Source organism: Micromys minutus (assembly GCF_963924665.1).
Source record: "Micromys minutus genome assembly, chromosome: 11".
Taxonomy (NCBI): domain Eukaryota; kingdom Metazoa; phylum Chordata; class Mammalia; order Rodentia; family Muridae; genus Micromys; species Micromys minutus.
The window spans coordinates 44,888,755-44,910,169 of NC_137980.1; the positions used below are offsets into that span (position 1 = coordinate 44,888,755).

A 21,415-nucleotide genomic window follows, 5' to 3' on the forward strand; every position below is an offset into this window, starting at 1 on the left:
TAGATAACTGGAACCTCACTGGAACTCTTCTAGGATATCCTGTTGTTGCTCTGTGTGAAGATCCCCTAGTTTTGGATCTGTAAGACTGGCCCCTTCATGCGCTCCAGCAGTTCATCAATAGGGTACGTGTTCGGGTGGACCAACTCAAAGCCCTGGATCTGAGCCTGAAAGGTATCTGAGCCAGTCAGCCCACCGGCTCTCCAGTGCTCACTCCCTTGAGCATGCTCCGAGTGATGCAGCAGGTGAGGGGCAGGGCCAGCTCTCCCCTGCTCCTGCCACCAGGGTCAGGATTAGGGTCAGCTCTTCTGTGCTGCCCGAGTGAGGTGTGGAGCCTGGTCTTCCAAGTGCTGCAGCTGGTGAGGGGCAGGGCCAGCTCTCCTGCTCTCATGGCCCCAGGCCCAATTCTCCTGTCTGCCACAGGGACTGGGGCAAGGGAGAAGGAGGGTGTCTGTCCCTTGGCCACACACCCGAACAGTAGAAGAGTGGTAGGACCAACTCTCTAACCCTAGTATTCCTGGGGTCTCGCTCACCCACAACTCCCGAAATGAAATGTTTGGGACAGGTGAGTAGGTGTTAGGGAGGGGGCTTCTTTCCTGAGTACTTACTGCAGGAGAGGTTAACTCTCCTGCTCGAAAGCCCCCAGGGCCAGCTCTCCCAGGATGCCCAAGGTGAGGGGTGGGGACAGTCCTGCACAGTCTTCAAACATCAACATGTCCTTGAGCAAGCAGCCCAGACCGGGGACATCTGCCTGGCCTTTGGTGGTAACAGACCCTGCTGCCGAGTCTCCAGCTCTGCCTCACTTCACTGTGCCCGCATCCTTCTGGTTTTCCTTCTCTTGCATTTCTCCACCGCTTACTCCTCTTAGTGCTGCTTTGGATCTGAGTGTCTGAGGTCATCTCAGGAGTGCTCTGCTCTGCTCAGGCTTTATGGCAGCAGGCAGGGGTCATCTCTGGCATGGTCTGCTCCCCCAGGCCTGCACAGCACCCAATGGGTCTTCACCTCAGACTAGCTCCCTGTCCAGACACAGTGACTCCAGTCTGGTTGTCTTCTTGGGCTAGCTCCTCACTTGGCTCATCTGAGTGGCCCCATGCCTGGGTCATCTGTCCCTCCCAGAGCCCTCAGTTTCAGGCAGGGTTCTTCGAGTATCTGACTCGCTCCTGGTCCTGGAAGCTGTTGGGGCCTGTGTGGCATCTGGACTGGTGGTCCTCCCAGGCTCACTTAACAGAATACATTAGGCTACGGATCGTTCAGATGTTCATAGATCAGAACAGTGAGCGTAAACGTGGCCTCTCTCCTCTCTGTTGCATGGGTGACATAGCAGCCACTCGTGCAAGCTTTTTATTTCAATAGATTTGTTTCAGCGTCTTGGGTAAATCAAGTCACTGAATTTGTGTGTATGGGTGTATGTGTGTGTGTATGAGTGTGCGTGTGTGTATGTGACTGGTTTCTTTCATTTAGCATAATGTTTCAAGGTTCATCTATGCCATAACATATAAACCTCGTTATTCCTTTTATAAAGGAGTAATCATCTAATTGTGTGTATAGGCCATGGCTGGCTTGTCTGTTCATATCTTTATAGATGTTTGGACTTTCTGGGTCTAGGGATGAATGCGGCTTTGCTCTCCACACAGATTGATCTTGCCTCTACCACTTTCTTGGTGAGGAACCTTTGGCAAATCGCTCCAGTTCTCAGAGCTTGGGTCCTGAGTTTCTGGGAACTGGAAGACTGTGTCTGCCTCAGTGTCATCGGTAACTGTGGCTGTCATTTATTCCCTCTCCTTACCTTGCTATGACAGGAGCGTCGCATACCTTATGCTATGAATCAGCCCCATAAGGGACAGGAGGGAACTAGTTCGCAGTTAGTATGGCTCTCTGCCGTGACGGGCTCGCTGCTGCCTCGTCATAATGGATCATTTACTGATTAGATGCGCTCCCTCTCCAGTGTGTGCCCAGCTCCCCCGTCCTCTGGACCTTTGCCTTTTCGCAGTATTGGGGCCGTTGCATTTCTTTCTTTCTTCTTTTCTTTTATACATTTTTTTTAACCTTTGACATATACAAAGAGAAAAGTACAGTGGCCAAAAATGCTCTCCATGGCTGTGTCTCCTACTTCCTGCTGCCACAGGAGCCGCTTGGGTATCATTTCTCACCCAGGACTTGTTCCTTCACCCCAGGCTGCGGAGCTGTTCCTGAGACTGGACTCCCGACGGTTCATAAATAATGTTGACTATGAGCAGGAACTAAACCTTTGTTGTATAAGTCCCTGAAATCTGGAGCCCTTTGTTACTGCAGCCTAACCTAGCGAGAGCTGACTAATACGTTGACTCCTCACAAAGGTATGCAGTGGATTCTATCATGTCTAGCATACAAGGGGATCGAAGCTTATATAAATTCAGTAACTTTCTTCAGTTGCTCAGAACGTGGCCCAGGCCAGGCTGGGGATATTTCAGTAGCAGAGCACTCCCCTGGCACGGACAAAGCCCTGCGTTCAGACCCCGATGCTACAGAAGGGTGGTGGGGAGAGGGCTGCTCCAGTCCTCAGCCCAGTTGTGCAGCTCCAGAGCCTGCGCTGCGGAGACGGAAGTGAGTGGGTTGTTTGGTGAAGGATGAGTAACCTGTGTAGATGGAGCCCCCGCTAAGTGTGCGGCGTTGGGCTCTGTAGTATAGGCTTGGGGCAAACCCTGGAAGTCTTGGTTGCTGTGTATACCGGGAAACCTCCCAGTGCCTGGTGGGGACACAGGCTGTACCTTTACCCACAGTCCACTGCTTTCAGTGGTGGGTTCAGTTTGTCCTGAGTACTGGAGGCAGTGGCTTCCCGAGAAGAGGTTGGCGAATGTAGGCTGTCTCTCGCTGACTGTTTTGAGGCTTCTTCTCTACAAGGTCATTTCATGTAGGCTAGAACATAGAGACTATAACTGTATCACCTCCTCTGCTGAGGGTAGGACCCCTCCCCCCTTGTGTTTAGTCTGCATCCAGAACGTTCGAGCCGTCATTGACCTTTGGAGTGCACATATTTTCCCCCCACCTTCTGCCCACATGCTTTCTACTTGTCAACATAACCTTCATCTGGACCAGAGCGTAGCACTTGCATGGTCAATGAAATACTATTTTATTTGCAATTAAGTATAATTCAGCGTTGAAACACTTCTGCTTTCAAGCCAGACCCCGCTTCTGCCTCTGGGGTAAGATTAATTATCTCGCTCCCTGGGTCTCATAATGCTATGCACACATCTCTGCCCTTGTTCTATGCTACGGTGTAATTATAGCACCCGGCATTATAATCGCCCCTTTACTTGTCTGCCTCTTCAGGTAGACAGAGTTGCAGCAAAGTCTGGGTTTCATTCATCCTTGTTGTGAGTCTCCAGCTCGGGCTGTTGCACTGAATAGGTAATCAGTGAAGAGACTGGCAAATAAAAATTACCTGCTTCATCTTCCTTTCCCCTTCCCCACCGGATAGCCCCTTAAGGATTGTTCTTCAGACACCCCCCACCGCCACACTGAGAAAAACATGGTGTAAGAGATAAACCCCATGGGTACAAATAGAATTCCTTTATAAGGCAGAGGCAGGTAAGGTTATAAAGCCCTGTGAGCCCTCCCTTCTCTCTCTAGTGCGTTCAAATCTTCACCACACACCTTTGCCTCCTTCTTCCTTGTCTTCCTTCTCTGTGTCAATATGGTCTTTCCTTCAGACCCTCTGTAGTAGGCCTCTGAGAAGGCCAGAGGCATTCTCTTCTCCTCATACCCAAAGGCAAAAAATGATAGAGTCTGCAGAGAACCAAGATCCTTCTCCCCCTTCACTTCCTGCCCAACTTGGTACATTAGCCCCATAGCTCCACCTCTCCTGGTGAAAATGGTCCAGACTCAGTATCAATGGGAGCACGTGGGGGAGGAAATAACCATGAGCACTTCTTATGGCTGAACTTGGAGATGGCATCTCCTGGGAAAGCATACTTTTTTTTTTTTTTTAAATTGCTTTTACTGTTATATGAAGTGTGTGTGTGTGTGTGTGTGTGTGTGTGTGTGTGTGTGTGTGTGTGTGTTGTACAGAATACAGGTGTTCATGCCAATGCCTTATGGAGGGCAAAGGAGAATGTCATGTGCCCTGCCCTCTGTCGCTCAATTAAGCCAGGGGCTAGGCTGGTGGCCAGAAAGCCACAGTGACCTTCCTGTGTTTTGCTTTCCACATCCTTGTGGTTACAGATGCTTGCGACCATACCCATATATTTTTTTCAAGAGTGCTTGGGGTCCAAACTCAGGTCCTCCTGCTGTAGTTCTTCCCCACTTAGCCATTTCTCCAAGCCTCTGAAACATGATTCTTTTGGGGCAGCTAATGGAGAGGAAGTGTTATTTTAGAATACACTATATGCGGTGGATGTGTCTCCTGGTGTTGAAATTGTCCCTCCTGTGAGCTCCCATCCTACCCCCAGCCAGGCCCAGGTCTTTGTGCCTGACTAACACCGTGACCTCTGCACTTGGCTAGCACCACGGACAGTTCCCACGATAGCGGGGAGGTGGGGGTGGTGGCGTTGGCAGTAACAGCTGCTGCCGCCACCACCACCACTTGGTTTCTACACACAGCAGTGTCTGAGGCCTTTAAGAGCCACCCATGCCATTGGTTACCCAGCACCATAACCCTGGAGGTGCTGACATGTGTGTTTCAATATCAGTGACATGACCACTGTTAGGCTTAGATGACACTGAACGAGGCCAATGAGAAGATGCAGAGTTTACTTAATGCCAGATGGTCCCAGACTAGATTCTTCTCCTTCCTCTCCTATCCTGAGTGTTGTCTGCTTTCTGTAAAGTTAACAGATCTTCCTTTTGGAGGATGCAGGTGTGAGCCAAGTCGACATTCATCAGCAGTCTTTCTTCCATCACTCCCCGGCAAAGATTCTCTGCTCTGAATGCCATCTCCTCAGAAATGGCTTCCTACTGAAGGTTAATCTATGTCTTATCCCACCCAGCCCAGAGCATGCTGTAGGGGTCTCCTAAATCTGTATTCTATGGCCTAGCATTTTCAAGCCTCAGGTTTGTGCCTTGCAGAATCGTGCACAAATGGTCACCAAAAGAAACCTACAGGAATAGTCTTGGCAGGGCCATTTGTAATATCTCCATATGGAGATTACCCAAGTGCTCACCAATAATAGAATGGATGGGAATTATTTTGATACATTCACACATTGTACTACGATAAAAAGAGTGAATGAAACCATTAGGACGACGAACCTCACAAACATAATTCTTAAGTAAAGAAGCCAGACAGTCAAGAAAATATAGTAGGTGGCTCTAGGTATTAAAATGATGGGACAGGCTGGGGAGATGGTACCCATAAAGGGCTCGCTGTGCAGGCATGAGTGTCAGATCCAGACATGTAAAAGGCCGCAGTGCACATCAGTAATGCAGCACTGGGTGGGCAAAGACCTGCAGACTTCTGAGCTCACTGGCCAGTCACTCTAGCCTATCTCTGAGCTCTAGGCTCAGCGAAAGACCGTGTCTCAAGAGATAAGGAGGAAAGTATTTGAGGAAGACACACAGTGTTGGCCCCAGGTCTTCATTTATCCACACAAACATAAACCACACACACACACACTCCTATAGAGAGAGGGGGAGAAGATATAATGTACAACACTCTTAGGAGTCTGAGCAGTCACACTGTTCTTGTGGTGGGTAGCTGGGTGTGGGCAGGGGAGCTTCTGGGCATCAGGAAAGTTCTTTTCCATATTTAGAAACTGGCACTTGTGAAATATTCATTAAGCTCTGAACACCTCAAAACCATATACTATATAATTGTATACTTGTCTTTGAGTGTATTATAACTCAACAAACAGTTGCTTTAAAAACATCTCCCTCCTAGGCTAGGTGTGACTAGACACATCTTTAATACCAGCAATGAGGAAGAGGCAGGCAGATCTCTGTGAATTCAAGGGTAACCTGGTATCTGTTTCAAGTATGAGGCCAGCCAAAGCCACATAGTAAGACCTTGTCCCCCAAAACAAAACTCTGTCCGGAGAAGAGAGGGTCTAAGACTTTCTGTGCATGGTGATGTAAGAAGTTGGGGTGGGGTGTGGCTGGCCACATTTGGAACTATTCCACCTAAGAGAATGCTGGGCTTACTAGGGGAAAGGGAAATAGATCAGCAGCATGAGGCTGGGGTTGTAAATTAGGACCAGGTCAGAAAAGCAGTGTGTTACAGCCTTTGATGTATTCTACAAGCCGTGGGGTATCTCAAAAGTTTCTAATCAAAGAGATGGCCTGTTCTATAGAAAGCGCATGCAGGCCATAGCAGGGAGCTGGTGGAAAAGGACAGTTTTGTAGTGGACACAACAGTTGCTATAAAAGAGGAAGGTGACAGCGAGGTGAGGTATTTTAAAGTTCTGTGCATGTATATGTGAGTGTGTGTGTGCATATGTGTGTGTTAGTGTATGTGTGTGCAAGTGTGTGTATGAGTCTTTGTGTGTCTTTGTATGTGTGTATGTATATGTGTGTATGTGTTTATATGAGTGTGTGAGTGTGTGAGTGTGTGTGTGTGTGTGTGTGTGTGTGTGTGTGTGTGTGTATGTGTGTGTGTGATTCAGTGATGGGGTCAAACTCAGAGCTTCATATGTATCTTTAGAATGCCATACCACTGGACCACACTTCCAGCCTCCTTTTTGGCCGGAGAATCTCAGCACATTACTCAGGTTGGCCTTGAGCTCTCATTTTCCTACTTCAGCCCCCAGAGTGCTGAGATTGCGGAGATAATTGACCCCATGCACTGCTGAGGGGGAAAGGGACAAACGGATGGGACAACTTACTCAAAATCACATAGCCAGTGGTACGCCTGGAGCCAGACTGCAGGACTCAGGCAACCAGACTCCAAAGTCTTCTCAGTGTGTGCACTGCTGTGTCCTGAAGATGCTGTAGCCATCTGAGTGAGCATCCATGGACCACTGAGCAGGGAGTTTGACAGCCAGACATCTCAGACATGGTCACTGACACATGCCCCCCTGGAGCCTCAGTTGTCCCCTGAACTGAGAAGGTACTGGTTTGGAAAGTCCTTATGTTTCAAATGGAACCTAACTTGGCTTCAAGGGAAGGCAGATTCTTCGGATTTCAGGTGTATTTGAAAGCTCAGCCAAGTAAGGCAGGGGAAGCTAAACCCTCTGGGAATAACAAGGCCACGGAGAAGTCGGCCACAGAAGAAGTATTGCCATCAGAAAAGGCAGCAATGTGCTAGAGCTTGCTTGTCTCTCATCCTGGCATTAATTAACTGAGTCACCAGAGATCTTGGGATTCACAGGCTGCTGTGTGGGCCTAAAGTAGACACTCTCAAAGATGGGATCAGACACTCGTTGTGGGACTAGTGGTAGTTAGGGACAGAGGACCTGGGGACCTGGGACAAGTCAGGTAACCTGTCTCAGTGTCAGGCTTTCCTCTGTAGAAAACAAAGCTGGTGACATTCACCTGCAGTGAAGTGTCCAGGTGAGGAGTAGCTCCCCACCCAGTACCCTCCACCTCTGTCTCCTCCTGAGGCCTCCAGCAGCTGAGGATGCAGGGTCTGCTCCACTTCTGATTCTGGTTTCATGCTCGATCTAGCTTGTCTGATGCATGTCTGGATACATTACTGAATGACTCCAAGCCTGCTTCTTTGTTGTAAAATTAGGCTATAATGCTTGCTTCTCAGAGGCACTGTGGACTGAATTACGTGTCTAATAGTGCACAGAACAGGGTAACAGCTAAAAATAATTGTGTCTGCTCTCATAATTTGTCATTATTATTTTCCTGCTCTTTGTAAACGCTCTTGCAAGAGGATGCGTTAAGGCGTTCCTGTTCGGGTTTGAGCAGCTTGAGTAATGTCCCCTTGCTATCTTCGGTCTTCTTGGGGACATGTCTCTACCTCAGTCTAGTAAGACACAAGTTTAGTGGGGTGAGCAGCTGGGTGGTGTCCCCAGTGCTTAGTGGAAGCAAATGAGGACTGACTTCACACTGCCTACACTGGCTGGCATGCCCCTGCTCCAACGTACTGCAGAGTCCATGCCCCAGTAAAAGTGGAGATCAGGGGTCAACTCAAGAGCAGGTTAGGAAAGGTCTCCCTGGAAGAGATGGCTTTGAACTCTGTGGTAGAGATCAGTGAATCCAACTTAGTGGTTCATTAACAATCTATGCTGGGGGCTGGAGAGATGGCACTGGCTGCTCTTCCAGCGGACCTGGGTTTGGTTTCCAGCACCCAGTCACTCCAGCTCCAGAGGAGTCTTGATGCCTTTGGCCTCTGCTGACACCTGCACTCGTGTGCATATACCCACAGACACAGGCACACAACTACATATAATTAAAAATAACAAAAACAGAGTACCATCAGGGTGGTTCAGCCAGCAAAGGTGCCTGCTGCCAAGCCCCGGACCCCACATGGTCGAAGTAGAGAACTGACCCCTCTGATTTCTATGTGTACCATAGTGTACACAGAGAGAGGGGAGGGGAGGAGGGAGGAAGAGGAGAGAGGGGGAGGAGGGAGGAAGAGGAGAGAGGGGGAGGAGGGAGGGGAGGAGGGAGGAAGAGGAGAGAGGGGGAGGAGGGAGGAGAGGAGGGAAGGGAGGAGGGAGGGGAGGAAGGAGGAAGAGAAGGGAAGGGGAGGAGGGAGAGAAAAGACACCTGGCATGGGAATCAGAAAGACTTGGATTTGGCATCAGCTCTGCCCTGAGCAGCTGTGGATATCTGTGTGTCCTTAGGAATGTTACTTTTGCATACAAGGACTTGCACTGCAGCCCAGGCTAGCCACGAATTTGCATTTCCTCTGCCTGCACATCCCAAGCCCTGGCATTGCCACCGTGCACTGCCACACCTCGTGGGAGTCACTACTCAGTCCCTGCTCTCTGGATAAAGTGGAGTGGCACCTCTGTCAAGGTCATTGTGAGAATTCAGCGGGTCTATGGCACTGACCTGGTGATAATAATACACTGGTGACAGCCACCTTTGCTGCGCGCTGCCCTGCATCACTAGAATGTCCAGAAGATGAAATCCTATTACATTATTGCATAACCTATTAATGTTTATTTTAATCTTTTGTTAGATTTATTTTTGACAGTTTCATACACACACACACACACACACACACACACACACACACACACACACACGAGTACATTCCTAACTGCTGCTGTTTCCCTCCCCATTCCTATTACCCCAACTCCTCTCCATAAGTCCCTTTCTTATACCCACATCTTACATGTGTGCGTGTTTCTGTAGCCTGCTGAGTTTAACCTGAGCTATCTGTGTGACCGTGAGTGCAGGACTGTCCATTCGGAGCACGGTGGGCTCGACCCTGGGTACACAACCGGAAAAAAAGAAGCTGTGCTCCCCTCTCCAAACCCGTCACCAGCCAATAGTTCCGCAGGGAGGATCAGAGCTCTGTTGGCCCCTTTCCAGTCTACCATTGGCTGTCCACAATGCCAGTCTTGGGCAGACCCATTGCTGGGGCCCTGCTGCTTTGAGGTCCTGATGACACTGGCTGTGCCACACTGCAACCTGTTACATTTAATGCTCACAGCACTCCTAAGAATTGTGTGCTGTTACTCCCAGTCTGTGGCAGGCTGGGTTACGGAGTGCCTGGTGTAGGTGTGGTTTAAGGATAGACTCTAGGGGATGGTTAGAAGTTTGGTGGATGTGAGGGAGAAGGAGCAAGGAGAGGGAACAAAGATGGGGGAGTTCTGAGGATGGATGAACAGTGTGAGCTGCCCATTGGCTGGGAGGGAGAGGGGAGGCTGTGTGGGAACTGATTTAGACAGGATCAGTGGCATTTCTGGTACAGTGATTAAATTTAATTTGTCAGGACAGGAAGAGCAATGCTAAGGCTTGAAGTAAGGTCATGGCATGGTTAGAGCTGTGATCTATTTGCGAATTTATTTGTATTTCTAGTTCCATTTATATTGTGGACTTAATGCATTTAACTATTTTAAAAAATCCAAATGACAAATAAGTACACGAGAGGAATAAAATCTCCCCCCCCCCCCCGAGTGTGCTAGCTAGAGTCTAAATCCGTGGCGCTCTTTGGCGGAGTCAGCTAAAGCAGGACGCGTACCTACCCTGTGACCCGGCAGCTCCACTCTAAGGAACATTTCCAGAAGACACAGGTGCAGACTCCGCCAAGAGCCTGCCTCCAAACCACCCGTAGCAGCATCCCTTCATAGCCTCAAACTCGAGAAAAAGCCAGAAAAGCCCACCCCCCAGACACTGCGTAAACAAGTCGTATGCGCATGGTTCTCAGAGGTGGAAGCAGGCAGATGAAAGCAGTGTCACCAGAAAAGACTCGGACCTTACCTTACGTAACAGTGAGAGCCAGGCAAAAGTAACCGCTGCCATTAGAGACCGGTGTGGTGGCAGCCCCTGCACATGACAGGTGATTGGGTCCTAATGACACTTCCTGCTTATTTGTTTGTTTAAATCTATGCTCATTATGCAGTCTTCCCTAGTTTGTACAAATTATCCAAGCTCTACACTTACAGTCTGTGTACTCATTCTTAGACTAAGAAGATATAAAAAAAATGGTCTGGGACACACTCCTTCCAACCATCCCACCCCAAAATTACTCACCGGTTGGCTTTTTAGTTTGTATCTTCCTAGATTTTTCAGTTCATATGAATAAATATAAAAATGAACTGTTCTTTCCTTTCTCTCTCTCCCTACACACACACACACACACACACACACTGGCATACAGGCATACGCACGTGCACACACACACACAGCTATCTATAGCTTTACAGAAATGGCACCATGCTTTCCATATTGCCTGCAACCTGCTTTTTTAACTCACCAGTGTGCCGAGGGAACCAGTCCGTGTCACTGCGGATGCAGAAGAGTCTTTTCAGCAGTTACACAGTCTTTTTACTGTGGTGACGTGTTATTTAATTAACTGGCCCTTCGTCGATGGGCCGTTAACTCCAGCATCTCACTGATGTGAACAGTACAATGGGGAACTTCTGTGGTCTTCTGTGATTGCCTGTGTAGTCGAACAGATAAGAGTGGAATGTTTCAGTCTGAAGTCTTGGTTCACTATGCTGATGGCTTGTGGGTGGTAGGTTGGAAGCGGCTTGGAAGTCATTTAGAGTTCAAGCTTGAGGTCCTTGGTTGAGAAGATGGACAAGAAGGAAGATGTATAATCCAAGGGACAAAGACTTTGCAAGCTCTGGGATACAGTGAAGGAAAGAAAAAGGCTCTGTGCTCCCGGGAGCTTCTGAGTATGGGTGGGACATGGATTGAAGACTTATTGCGAAAAGAAACCCATAGTATGAGCTTTGTTTAATATGGTAAGTCCAGGGAGCCTGCTTCTCTTCCAGACAGGCTTAGAGGCTGTGACTACAGTGTAGAGCTCATTGTAGGGTGGATGTGAGGTTGTGGGGGAGTGATGGACAACCAAGAGAGGAGGTGAAAGGGAGAGGGAGAAGAGAGATTGAGATTTCCCCCCAAGGAAACATGGATGGTAAGGTGTAGAAGCCTGTGGGGCTGTGAACTGCAAAGGCTATGACCAGAGGCGGGTGGAGATCCAGTAGAATTCACTGTCAAAGATGTGAGAGAAAGAGGGAGTCGGTAACTCTGGCTCAAAGCGTAAAGGAATCATTATCCTAACCTGGTCCCCCATCTCTGTTGACCTCCATGTCTGTGTTTGCTGCATCCGGCACCTGTGAGGACTGTTGCCTAGTGAACAATGCAGTGTAGCGGAGAAATGGGACAGCCATACTCGGTGTATTATACATCAGGGTGGCCAACCTTGAGGGTAGTCAGTTTCATGTCGGATACCCAGAGTTTGCAGAACACAAGCTCTGAGCCCCACAATGGAAATTGTTCATGGTGGTGACAGTCCATTGCCCAGTGTCTGCCACCTCCGGAAAGCCTCTTCCATGGCCAGTCTACCACATAGTGGCACTATTGTCTTCGTTATCTATGGAGGGGATGTGTCCCTAACCCCATAGGGACCCTATCCACGTTCTCCCAACTCTTTGGCTGTATAACCAACCCATCCTGATGTGATCTTTCTCGAGATTAGACCGGAAGATGTCTCTTCTGCATTTTGATCTTCCTCCTAGAGAGTAAGCTTCAGCAAAGGATGAGTGATGAAGGGTTGGGTAGCCGAGGTTAGACGGTGAGCATTCTTGGTATGCTTGGATACACGTGAGTCTTCAGGTGGGAGAAGGCAGCATGGTTGTGAAAAGTCAACCAGACAGCTGGGGAGGGTAAACTGGGAAGTGTCATGAGGTCATCCCCTCTCTGCAGTGGCTGTGGCCACTTCTGAATAGCACCTACTATGTGCCAGGCCTGGTGGCATCAACCCTTGACATCTCAATAAGTGAGCAGTCTGATCTTTGTGGCCATTGCCTGGGCCACCCTACAGAGCCGGGCTCCCTGTGTGCTAAGTTCAGCTGGCACAAGGCCCAGGAGCCTGAGTGTTAGGTTCCTTGAAGGCTACAGGCTGTCACTGACATGAAATACGCACTGGCCTCCTCAGCCCTGGAGATGGAGCTGTTTGTCATGCTTGACTCCATGTCAAGGGGGCAGTGCACAGCGTTCAGGGATGGGAGGTCAGGTGCCTGGGAAGGTGTCTGCAGGTCATGGTTCTGAAGCCTCAGGGAAGGATTGTTTGTTCCTGTGCACGGCTGCGCATGTCTACATGTGTTCATGTGGAAGAGGGGCATTTCTCTCACCTGGATGTGTTTCTGGGTGTGTCCCTGTCTCTGTTACCTGATATGAATGAGGGAACACAGAGGTGGGGATGGAGATGCTGCTTAGAAAAAAAGAAAGAATGAATGTAGACGGACAGGAACACACTTTCATCACATGTTCATAGACACCAGCTAGTGTGCTTTCCCCAGGGAGGGGGCGTGGACTTCTTAAGGATCCACATCTGGTGTACACAATTCCTCTCAGACACACGTCAAACATACACAGACACTCAGATGACAGATACGCGCCTCCTAGTTGCTCCCAGACCCACAGATGGAAACACAAACATAGACATTTAGATTCTTTGTTCTTGTGTGTATATTCATGTGTGTTTATCCAAGTGCACAGGCACCCAGGAGACAGGAACATGTGAGCACACACGTTGGCAAGCAAATATATGCATATACACGACTCTGATGGTTCTCCACGTGTGCATACGAGACTCCCAGGGACCAGAGACCATGATGTTGTGTTAGTACTGGGAAGAGGCCCACAGAGAAGGCTGGAGGTAGCATGGCCCACCTGACATATTCCTGCTTCTCGTCACCGGCTCTGTGAGCCAGACCTTGATTTGTGTACCATTGTCTTCCATGCTGAAGCAGGGAGGGTGATAGGAACCTCAGCTCTGTGAAGTACTTGGGACACCTTGGTTTATTCAACAGTCACCAGTTGAAGAACCTCAGTGAACTCACGACAGTTCCTGGCTCAGAGGCTCCCATTGGTGAACACATCTTTGTGGAAGCTGGCTGATAAGAAAGCCAACACCAGTACCACACTGCGTGGTCAACACCAGGAAGAAACAGAGAACAGGCTGGCTATAGAGGGGCTGATGGGAGTTCACAGAAGGCCTTCAGTGAGAGAGCATTATATCACAAGATGGAGGCAAAGGAGCGAGTAGCTGGTCAGGAAAGGCATGATGGGAAGGAATTATGAGCACAAGGGCCATTTTGTCTGGTAATAACCCTACAGCTCTCCCATTTAACAGACAAACAAATGGAGGCTCAGGGAGGCTGAGCACTTCTCACACTCTCTACTTATGGGAGAGGCAGCCAGGATCTGAGTCAGCCACGTGCCTTCAAAACCAGAGGAGGGTGAATTTGTTCTCTAGTAAATAGTTGTCAATGTCTGCAGACATTTTGATTGGCACAGGGTTGCTACCAGCATCTAGTGGCAACATGGCAGGATGCCACCCAGAGAGTCACCCTGGCATGGAGAAGCCCTGGCCTGAACCGGCAGAGCACCTGAGAGAGTATGGCCCATAGTAGGGCACCTGAGAGAGTATGGCCCATAGTAGGTGCTTAAGATGTTATAAGTGGAGAACAAGGGGTGCTTGGAGAAAACGGCAGGGGAGGAAATGTGTAAATCAGTCGACCAGTTGACAAAGCTCAAGATAGTGTTGTGTGCTGGCTGGGTGGCTGTGGAGAAGAATGTCACGGATCTCAGGGGGAGTGGGCACAGGTAAGCCAGAAGGATCAAGGACATGGGTGGGCCTGGTTAGGACTGATGCTTGGCTGCCCTCAGCTGCTGAGCCACTAACCAGACAACTTCTCTCTTTTTTTTCCCGCCCCCACCCCATGCCTCTCCTCTCTTCGTTTGGTCCCCGTGTTCAACAGCAGACAGCCGGAGGCTGAAGGGTGCTATCCAGAGAAGCACAGAGACAGGACTGGCCGTGGAGATGCCCAGCCGGACACTACGCCAAGCCAGCCATGAGTCCATTGAGGACAGCATGAATAGCTATGGCTCAGAGGGCAAGTAAGTATGGCCCCATCACCTCCCAGCAGCCTTCCTGCTCCCAGTCAGTGGGGGAAAGGGAACTGAGCAAGCCCCCCAAGGGCTGGCGGGTTTTTGCCTAAGCCTCTAGGGCCTTCAGAAGAAACCAGTAGGTTTCATGCTCCACCCCTACCATTTGAAAGGTGACCGTGGACAGGGGACATCCTTGAACCTGTTTTCCTATGTGTAAAATGAAGGGATAACATCACCCACCTTGGGCTTGTGACGGTCTTCCAGGATATAGAATCACCTAAGAGACAGGCCTCCAGGCACATCTGTAAGGAATCATTTGGTCTCTGGGCTGCCTGTCAGGGTCATCTTAGTCGGGTTAGTTGAATTGGGAAGACCCATACCCAAAGTGGGCAGTGCCATTCCTTGGGTGTAGGTCCTGGACTGCATTAAGGAGACAGCTAAGGCTGAGCGTGTTAGCGAATACCTTTGGTCACAGCGTTTGGGAGGCAGAGACAGGAGGATGTCTGTGGGTTCGAGGTCAGCCTGGTCTACACAGAGTCCCAGGATGACAAGGGTTATATAGTGAGACCCTGACTGAAGGGGGCGGGGGCTAGCTGAGCACTAGCAGCCATGGCCCCACACTTGCTGCTGCACCCTTGAACCGTGAGCTGAAGTCGAGCCTTCTCCCATAAGTGGCTGTGTCAGAGTAACACGAGACAAACAAACCTCAGACACAGACATTAATGAGGATTAAGGATTTATAGTCTGTGCCATCCTGAGTTAATATGTATACAGAACAGAGGACAGTGCTTGGCACCTACTGTATACCAGTGTTGATAGATTAGGAGTCACCGTGGCTCAGCTGTATGTTCTTATCGTTTCCTTTCCTTTGGTTCCTTAAGTCCCAGTTGGGTTTCAAAATACAAACCAGGAGCTCACGTATGTCAAGTCTTGAGATCCTTGCCAGGGTTTGCCTTCAGGGCTGCACACCAGGATCTGGGGATGTGTGACAGGATGCAGGTGCCATGGCTCTTTGTCCCAGCCACCCAATCAACCTGTCTGGGAGGAAGTCGGCTTTCCAACCTTCTGGAAAAACTTAAGTTAGGGGCCTTTCACACACATGGGACCCTTAGGGGAAGTCTTGGGGTTTGCCTCTCTGATGAACACAGATAGATAGACAGACACGTGAGTGCACAGACACACACACACACACACCTACTCTACTCGGATTCCCCTCGTGCCCATCCTTAGCCCATCCTGGCTAAGAATCTTAGATTCAGAATAACTCCACACTGTGCAGAGAACCCGGGCACTCGGGTTCGGGAGCTTGCCTTGGCCGCTGAGCCACCGCGATCTGGAATTCAGGAGCTCTGACTCTGAGTCAGAGCTTACTTTACACGACCACACTGCTTCACCTTTTCAATTGTCCTCTGAGGCAAGGAGGGGCCCTGAGTGTCACAGTCCCTGTCATTACCCGAGAGGAAACTAAGGCTTGGGAAAGTTCACCTCTGTGCTGTCTGTATAGGTGTCTGCTGCACGTGGCTATGCAAATGTATAGGAGCTAAAGTTTAAAATAAACCATACTGCTGCTGCCACGCTAACTGTATTCAGATAAATGCTGGTGGCAGTGCGTGGTTCATGTAAGGCAGGAAACAACGCCGTTTCTTTACAGAGGATTTTGCTGGAGTGCGCTGCTGGCTGGGTGGCTTACTCCTCCCTCAGCGCCATGGACTGGGTGCAGACTCTAGCCAGTGTGGGGTAGAATGGGGGCTCAGCCTCTGCCCTTCATCTCTGACCTGCCTCTCAGCTGGGCCCGTCTCGCCCCCTCCCCCCACCCTCACCCCCTCCCATACTGAGCATCTCAGGCCTTCTGAATAGGCCTGGGCTTGGCAGAGCTGCTCTTCCGCCTACCTCAAGGGACACTTTCCTGTGGGAGGGAATATGGGTGGACAGCAGAAGAGAGAGGAGGAGAAGCAGGAGGGAGGGAGGGAAGGTGGGGGGAAGGGCCTGCATTTTGTATAACCACATGGCTGGGCTTGGAGGAAGTTATCTAGGCACCCAGGAGTGATGAATGCCCTTGCTTCTTCTCTCAGGGGCCAGTTCCACTCCAGAACCCTGAAGCCCAGCATGTCTCTGCTACTGGCCTGTTGGGTGTCTGTCCTTGGACACATCTGTGATCTCCAGCCCAGAAGACATTATGTTGGGCTCGGAGATGAAAAGAATCAGGTCCCGGGGAAGCAGTGTGGTGCCCTAGGTGCCCTAGGTGGTGGCAGACACATGGAAGCTGCCACGTCAGTCCATCACAGGACTCCCACAGGGAAGCATAGGAAGAAGATATTTTGAGGAAGGAAAGAGGAGCTGCCTGCTCCTGGGTTTGGAAAGGGGCTCGGGTGTTGTTTGCTTGACTCTGCTTACAGGGACCACATAGTCCAGCCACATTATAGTCAGGGCCAAACAGACTCAGCAGTTAGGCAGTCTTAGCCTGGGGCGTATGCTTCTGCTTTGGGAGAGTTGTCTCCTCTCTCAGCCCAGTCTCTCCATTGTAGAAAGGGGTGGATAGAGGGCCCTGCGGAGAGCAGCAATGAGGATGAATGGGTGTATGAGAAGCACCTAGAACAGTGACCAGCACATGGCTAGCAGCGGTGGTGGTCACTGTTAGTCTTGTTGTTTATTGTTAATCCAGCCACTGTGAGCTGAGTGATTTGCTATTTTGGGCCCTTTGCCTCCTAGCAGATAGGGTGAGCTGTCCCAGATCCAAACCAGTCTAGAGAACACGAGTGGGCGCCCAGAAGGTATTGGCTGTTAGTGGCCATTGAAAGTTTGGGAGGCTGAGCCGATCTGAAGAAGAATCAAAGGTCTGGAAGGTGGGGCCAGAAAATAGCGAGGACATGACTACTTTAATATGCCATCTGCCAAGTCTGAAGGGAGAGAGGTGGAGGGGCTTTGTGTCCTTGGTGGCTGATGGCTCACCCCACCCCAGGATGAAAAGCGAACAGAGGACGACTCAGCCACAGCCATCTTCTGTTCCTTAGGTATTCGGGAAGCTGGTTAGACCCAGCTGCCAGGCTCTGAAACCGGAAGGGGCGTGCGTGCCCTCCCCTCCTCCCACCCCTTGGGCTCTCGCCAGCCCAGCAGATGCTCACAGGGAGCCAGACTCACTTGAGGAGCCACACAAGGCTGCTGTCCCTGGCAGGGCTAGAGTGGGCCACTGAGCACCAGCTACCAGATACACAAAGGCAAAGGGGGCCTCCTACATGTGTTTCCATGTCAACACATGTGATTAGGCATCTGTAGTATGCCAGACAGCTGGGCTGGCCACCATGGAAATGATGTCTCACGAGAGCTACCACTGTAGGGCACTGGCCAGTCAACCAGAAACCGATACAAAAGGCAGGTATAAAGACAGTGCCCAAGCTGTAATAGCAGCTGGGTCTCGGGATACAGAAATACAAACAGCTGAGACCCCTGTCTGTAAGTAGGCTATGTGCTCCAGGTGACAAAGCCCTGTGGCCAGTGGCTTCATCCCTGCAGTTCTTCTTCATCATCATTCGCAGCAGCAGACACCCTGAATGCCTGCTAGAAATACATAACTTCTGACCCTGTCCACACCTATTGAGTCAGAATCCATATGACACCAAGATCCCCATCTGGTGTGTGTGCACACTGTCCAGACGCCCTGGCTTCACAGCGGCAGCAGCCACGCGAAAACTGTCAAGAGCTTTGTGCAGACATGGCCAAGGGCTTCGACCTGTGTTGACTCATTTAATCCCCCACAACGGCGGGTGTTTGGGATGGTGGGATGAATGCTAATAGCCCCGCTTACAGATGGGAAAATGCCAGGGGGTAGCTTGCCCGAGGTCACAGGGCCAGACAGCAGCCGAGCCAGGATTCAAGTGCAGGCATCTGCCCAATTACACTCACCCCCTTCCTGCATTAAGTGTCCCATCCATGAATATTCCTGGAGGTACATGATTCTCGTGGATTGGAAGGCCAGAGAGGCCACCATCTTCCTCCTCTACAGACCATGTGTTATCTTCTGGTGCTTGGAAGGAACTTCCTGTTCCGGGGCCTTCTTCTGCCACATCCCAAATTGGGGATTTGTTTGTTAAGGATGTTAAGGATATTAAGGGCTATAGTCAGAGCAGGGTCACCTCACTCAACAAAGAGCACAGGTCAGAGGTCAAGCCCAAGAAAGGGTCCTGAGGATAGAACACACACCCCTGGTAGTCAGCATGGAACATGCTCCTGGATGTCATCTCTCAGCAGGTCACTACTCCTGTCACTGTGGCTACACCTGATTGAGGGGCTAGAGAAGAAATTCTTCAGGGTTCAGGAAATATGGGCCGAGGCAGATTGGGGTAGCCCTAGGAGTGGCAGATAATTCAGCAGAGCCTACCCCACTGAATACACGGGACTCTCAACCTTCCAGCTACCCCACCAGAGACCCTGTAGACTGTGCCCTCTCTCGTATTCCTTCCCCAACCCACAATGACTTGCCCACTTTAATTTTCTCTTCAACAGAGCATTTTCCCCATTCCTGTCCACGGGAGCCTTAGCTGAGGTGACCGTTGCTCTTGTCTGAACTCCTGCAAGTCTCATTTTTGGTCCAGACTCTCTAGTCTGTCACTGGGCTTCCTTCTACTGACCTCTCCCAGCCTCTCTCGGTCCACCTCCCGAGCCTTCTAGGCTCGTGTCTTATGTCTCGGCAGCCATGCCCATCTCCCTGCACTCCTCCTCACCCTCTGACTTCCCTCAGATCTCAGTGAAGAGCTAGCATGTTGCTTCAGCTCATATGTCAAATGCCAGTGAATTGGTAGTAACTCCTACGAGTGCTGTGTCTCGGAGGATTATGGAGCCGAATTCAAGCCCGGTCGGTGCTGCAGCTGATTAACAATGTCTGCTCTAGGCAGAGGCAGGAAAAGGGGAGTGGCTCACAAGTCTACCCAGCATTTCTCTAGCTAGGCAGGCAGCTTGCACACCCCTGGCCTCTCTAGCCATAGTACTCTCTACTCTCTACTATAATTGGTGTCCATGTATCTGTCTGTCCCACTAGACACTGAGTTCCGTGCCTAGCTGGTCCACAGTTGGTGTTCTCAGATTTTGATGGCACGAGGTATGTAGGACAGAAGCAGCTACACATCCCACTCCTTTCTGTCCTCCTGTCCCTTTCATCTCATAAAAACCAGGGATGTAGCATCCTCTCAACCTAGTAACTCTCAGAGCTGGCTTCCAGTCCCAGCTGCTGTTTCCCTCTGTCTGTTGTTGTCCCAGTGTCTGGGTCACTCTGCCCAGAGCCAGGAAAAGTAGCTCGTGAGCTCATGCAGGGTCATTGCAACCCAGGCTCAGGGTTGCACGATCACAAAAGGCCCAGGAGATCAGTAGACAGCAAGAATGCCCCCCCTACCTTCCCAGCATCATCGTGACTAATGGACAGTGTGGCCAGGGGCTAAGAGGAAGGGGTTTGACTTTTTCCTGTTCTATAAGCACCAGGCTCTGCTGAGCATTTGACTGTGGCAGGCTCTACCCTCAGGAATTTATCCCATTTAACACTCAGAGTCATTTCTTCCTGTTTTACTAGAAAGAAAATCAAAACCCAGAAGGGTGAACCATGGTTCTCCACATCTAGTGAGCAGTGGAGGCAGGATTCGAACCCAGGTCTGCTTGACCTCAGAGACTGAACTATAGATTCCCCACGATCTCTGCTCTGGGGACATGGGAACATTATCCTTTCCTGTTTGAGACCTCCACATCCATGGGTATGAACAATCATGGAAACAGTATTTGGATGGAAAATTGTGTCTGCACTGAAGATGTACTACTTGCTTATGTGTCTTCATGTCATTCCCTCCCAAACCAGATAGTAAGACCATGTATTTGCATAGAATTTACATAGTTTTAGATGTTATTAGCAATCTAGACATGATTTAATGTCTACAGAAGAATGCTCATAGCTTACATGCAAATACACCATCTTAAGAGAGTGGACCACACATGAGGTCTGATATCCAGGAGAGATCTGGGAATTAATACCCTGAGCATGACAGGGGTCAGCTGTATTTTATAATGGTTAAGAAGTTGTACTGGAGCCAGACAACTGCAGTTCGAGTTTCAGATCAGCCACGTTTTAGTCAAGAGGTCTTGGTTGGATTGCTGTTACTCTAAAACAGACATTGATTAAATTTTATAAACGTGTTGGATTAGTCTGAGTTAACATTAATCATCCAATATTATCAGGCTTGGCTCATGACAAGCTATTGATAAATAAAAAGCAGATCCTTGGCTCCATGTAGGAGTTCCATTCTCTGGGGGGGACAGGCTTGGAAAAGTCTTAACTACTTGAGAGTTGGAGTCTAGGTCATGTCCTATAGTGTCTCCTTGCCCGTGGACAGTCCTGCTACTGCGCTGGTTTTTAAAACTAGGATTTGTTTCAGAGCATTGGGGAACGAGGTGAGCATCATGTGGATTCCCTGTGTGCTTGGTCAGGTGGGGTTTTGGCGATGAGCGATGGAGGGGGAATGCAGAAAGCCATTTTCACCAAGGAATTCACACATTCCCAATCACCGAGGCCTCAGTTATCCAGGTGTGAGGATCAGCTCTGGTACAGTTCCCCAGCTGGTTTCAGCCGGGCCTCTCTATTGCCCAAGAGTCACAAAGACAATCCTTTCCAGATCATCAGCCTTCTTCAGCTCTGTCAAGGTGACGTACCGTATTTATTATAATACTTAAGCCCTTCTCGACCATTTAAAGTGTGTTATACTCAATACCATATTTACTAGGTTCCTTCTCTCCCTGCATACACCTTTCTATGCGACCCTGCCCCGTTTTCTTCATAGCCTGTGATCCCTACTGCAGGATTTTTTTTGTTATTGCTGTTGTTGCTGTTTTTCTTCGGTCATTTATAGCACCCCACATTTGCCTTGTTGCAGAATTGCTGTATTGTAGGTGAAGTGAGTCTGTGGGGAGGTAACTGGAGGATGGCCATGTGTGGAGCTGGCAGGGGGCG

The 21,415-nt window shown here is 49.9% G+C and overlaps 1 protein-coding gene across 2 annotated transcripts in view; it reads left to right on the forward strand.

Moving 5' to 3' along the window:
- RIMS4 (regulating synaptic membrane exocytosis 4) overlaps positions 1–21,415 on the forward strand; it is a gene marked incomplete at both ends in the record, with an annotated part of 55,126 nt that overhangs the window by 26,003 nt on the left and 7,708 nt on the right. Inside the window, one exon of one of the 2 annotated variants that reach the window (XM_080925184.1) lies at positions 14,307–14,442. In XM_080925184.1, coding sequence (XP_080781310.1) covers positions 14,307–14,442 — 136 coding nt within the window. Of the gene's footprint in view, positions 1–14,303; positions 14,443–21,415 lie in introns of both variants that reach the window. The other variant, XM_080925183.1, reaches the window with a different exon arrangement.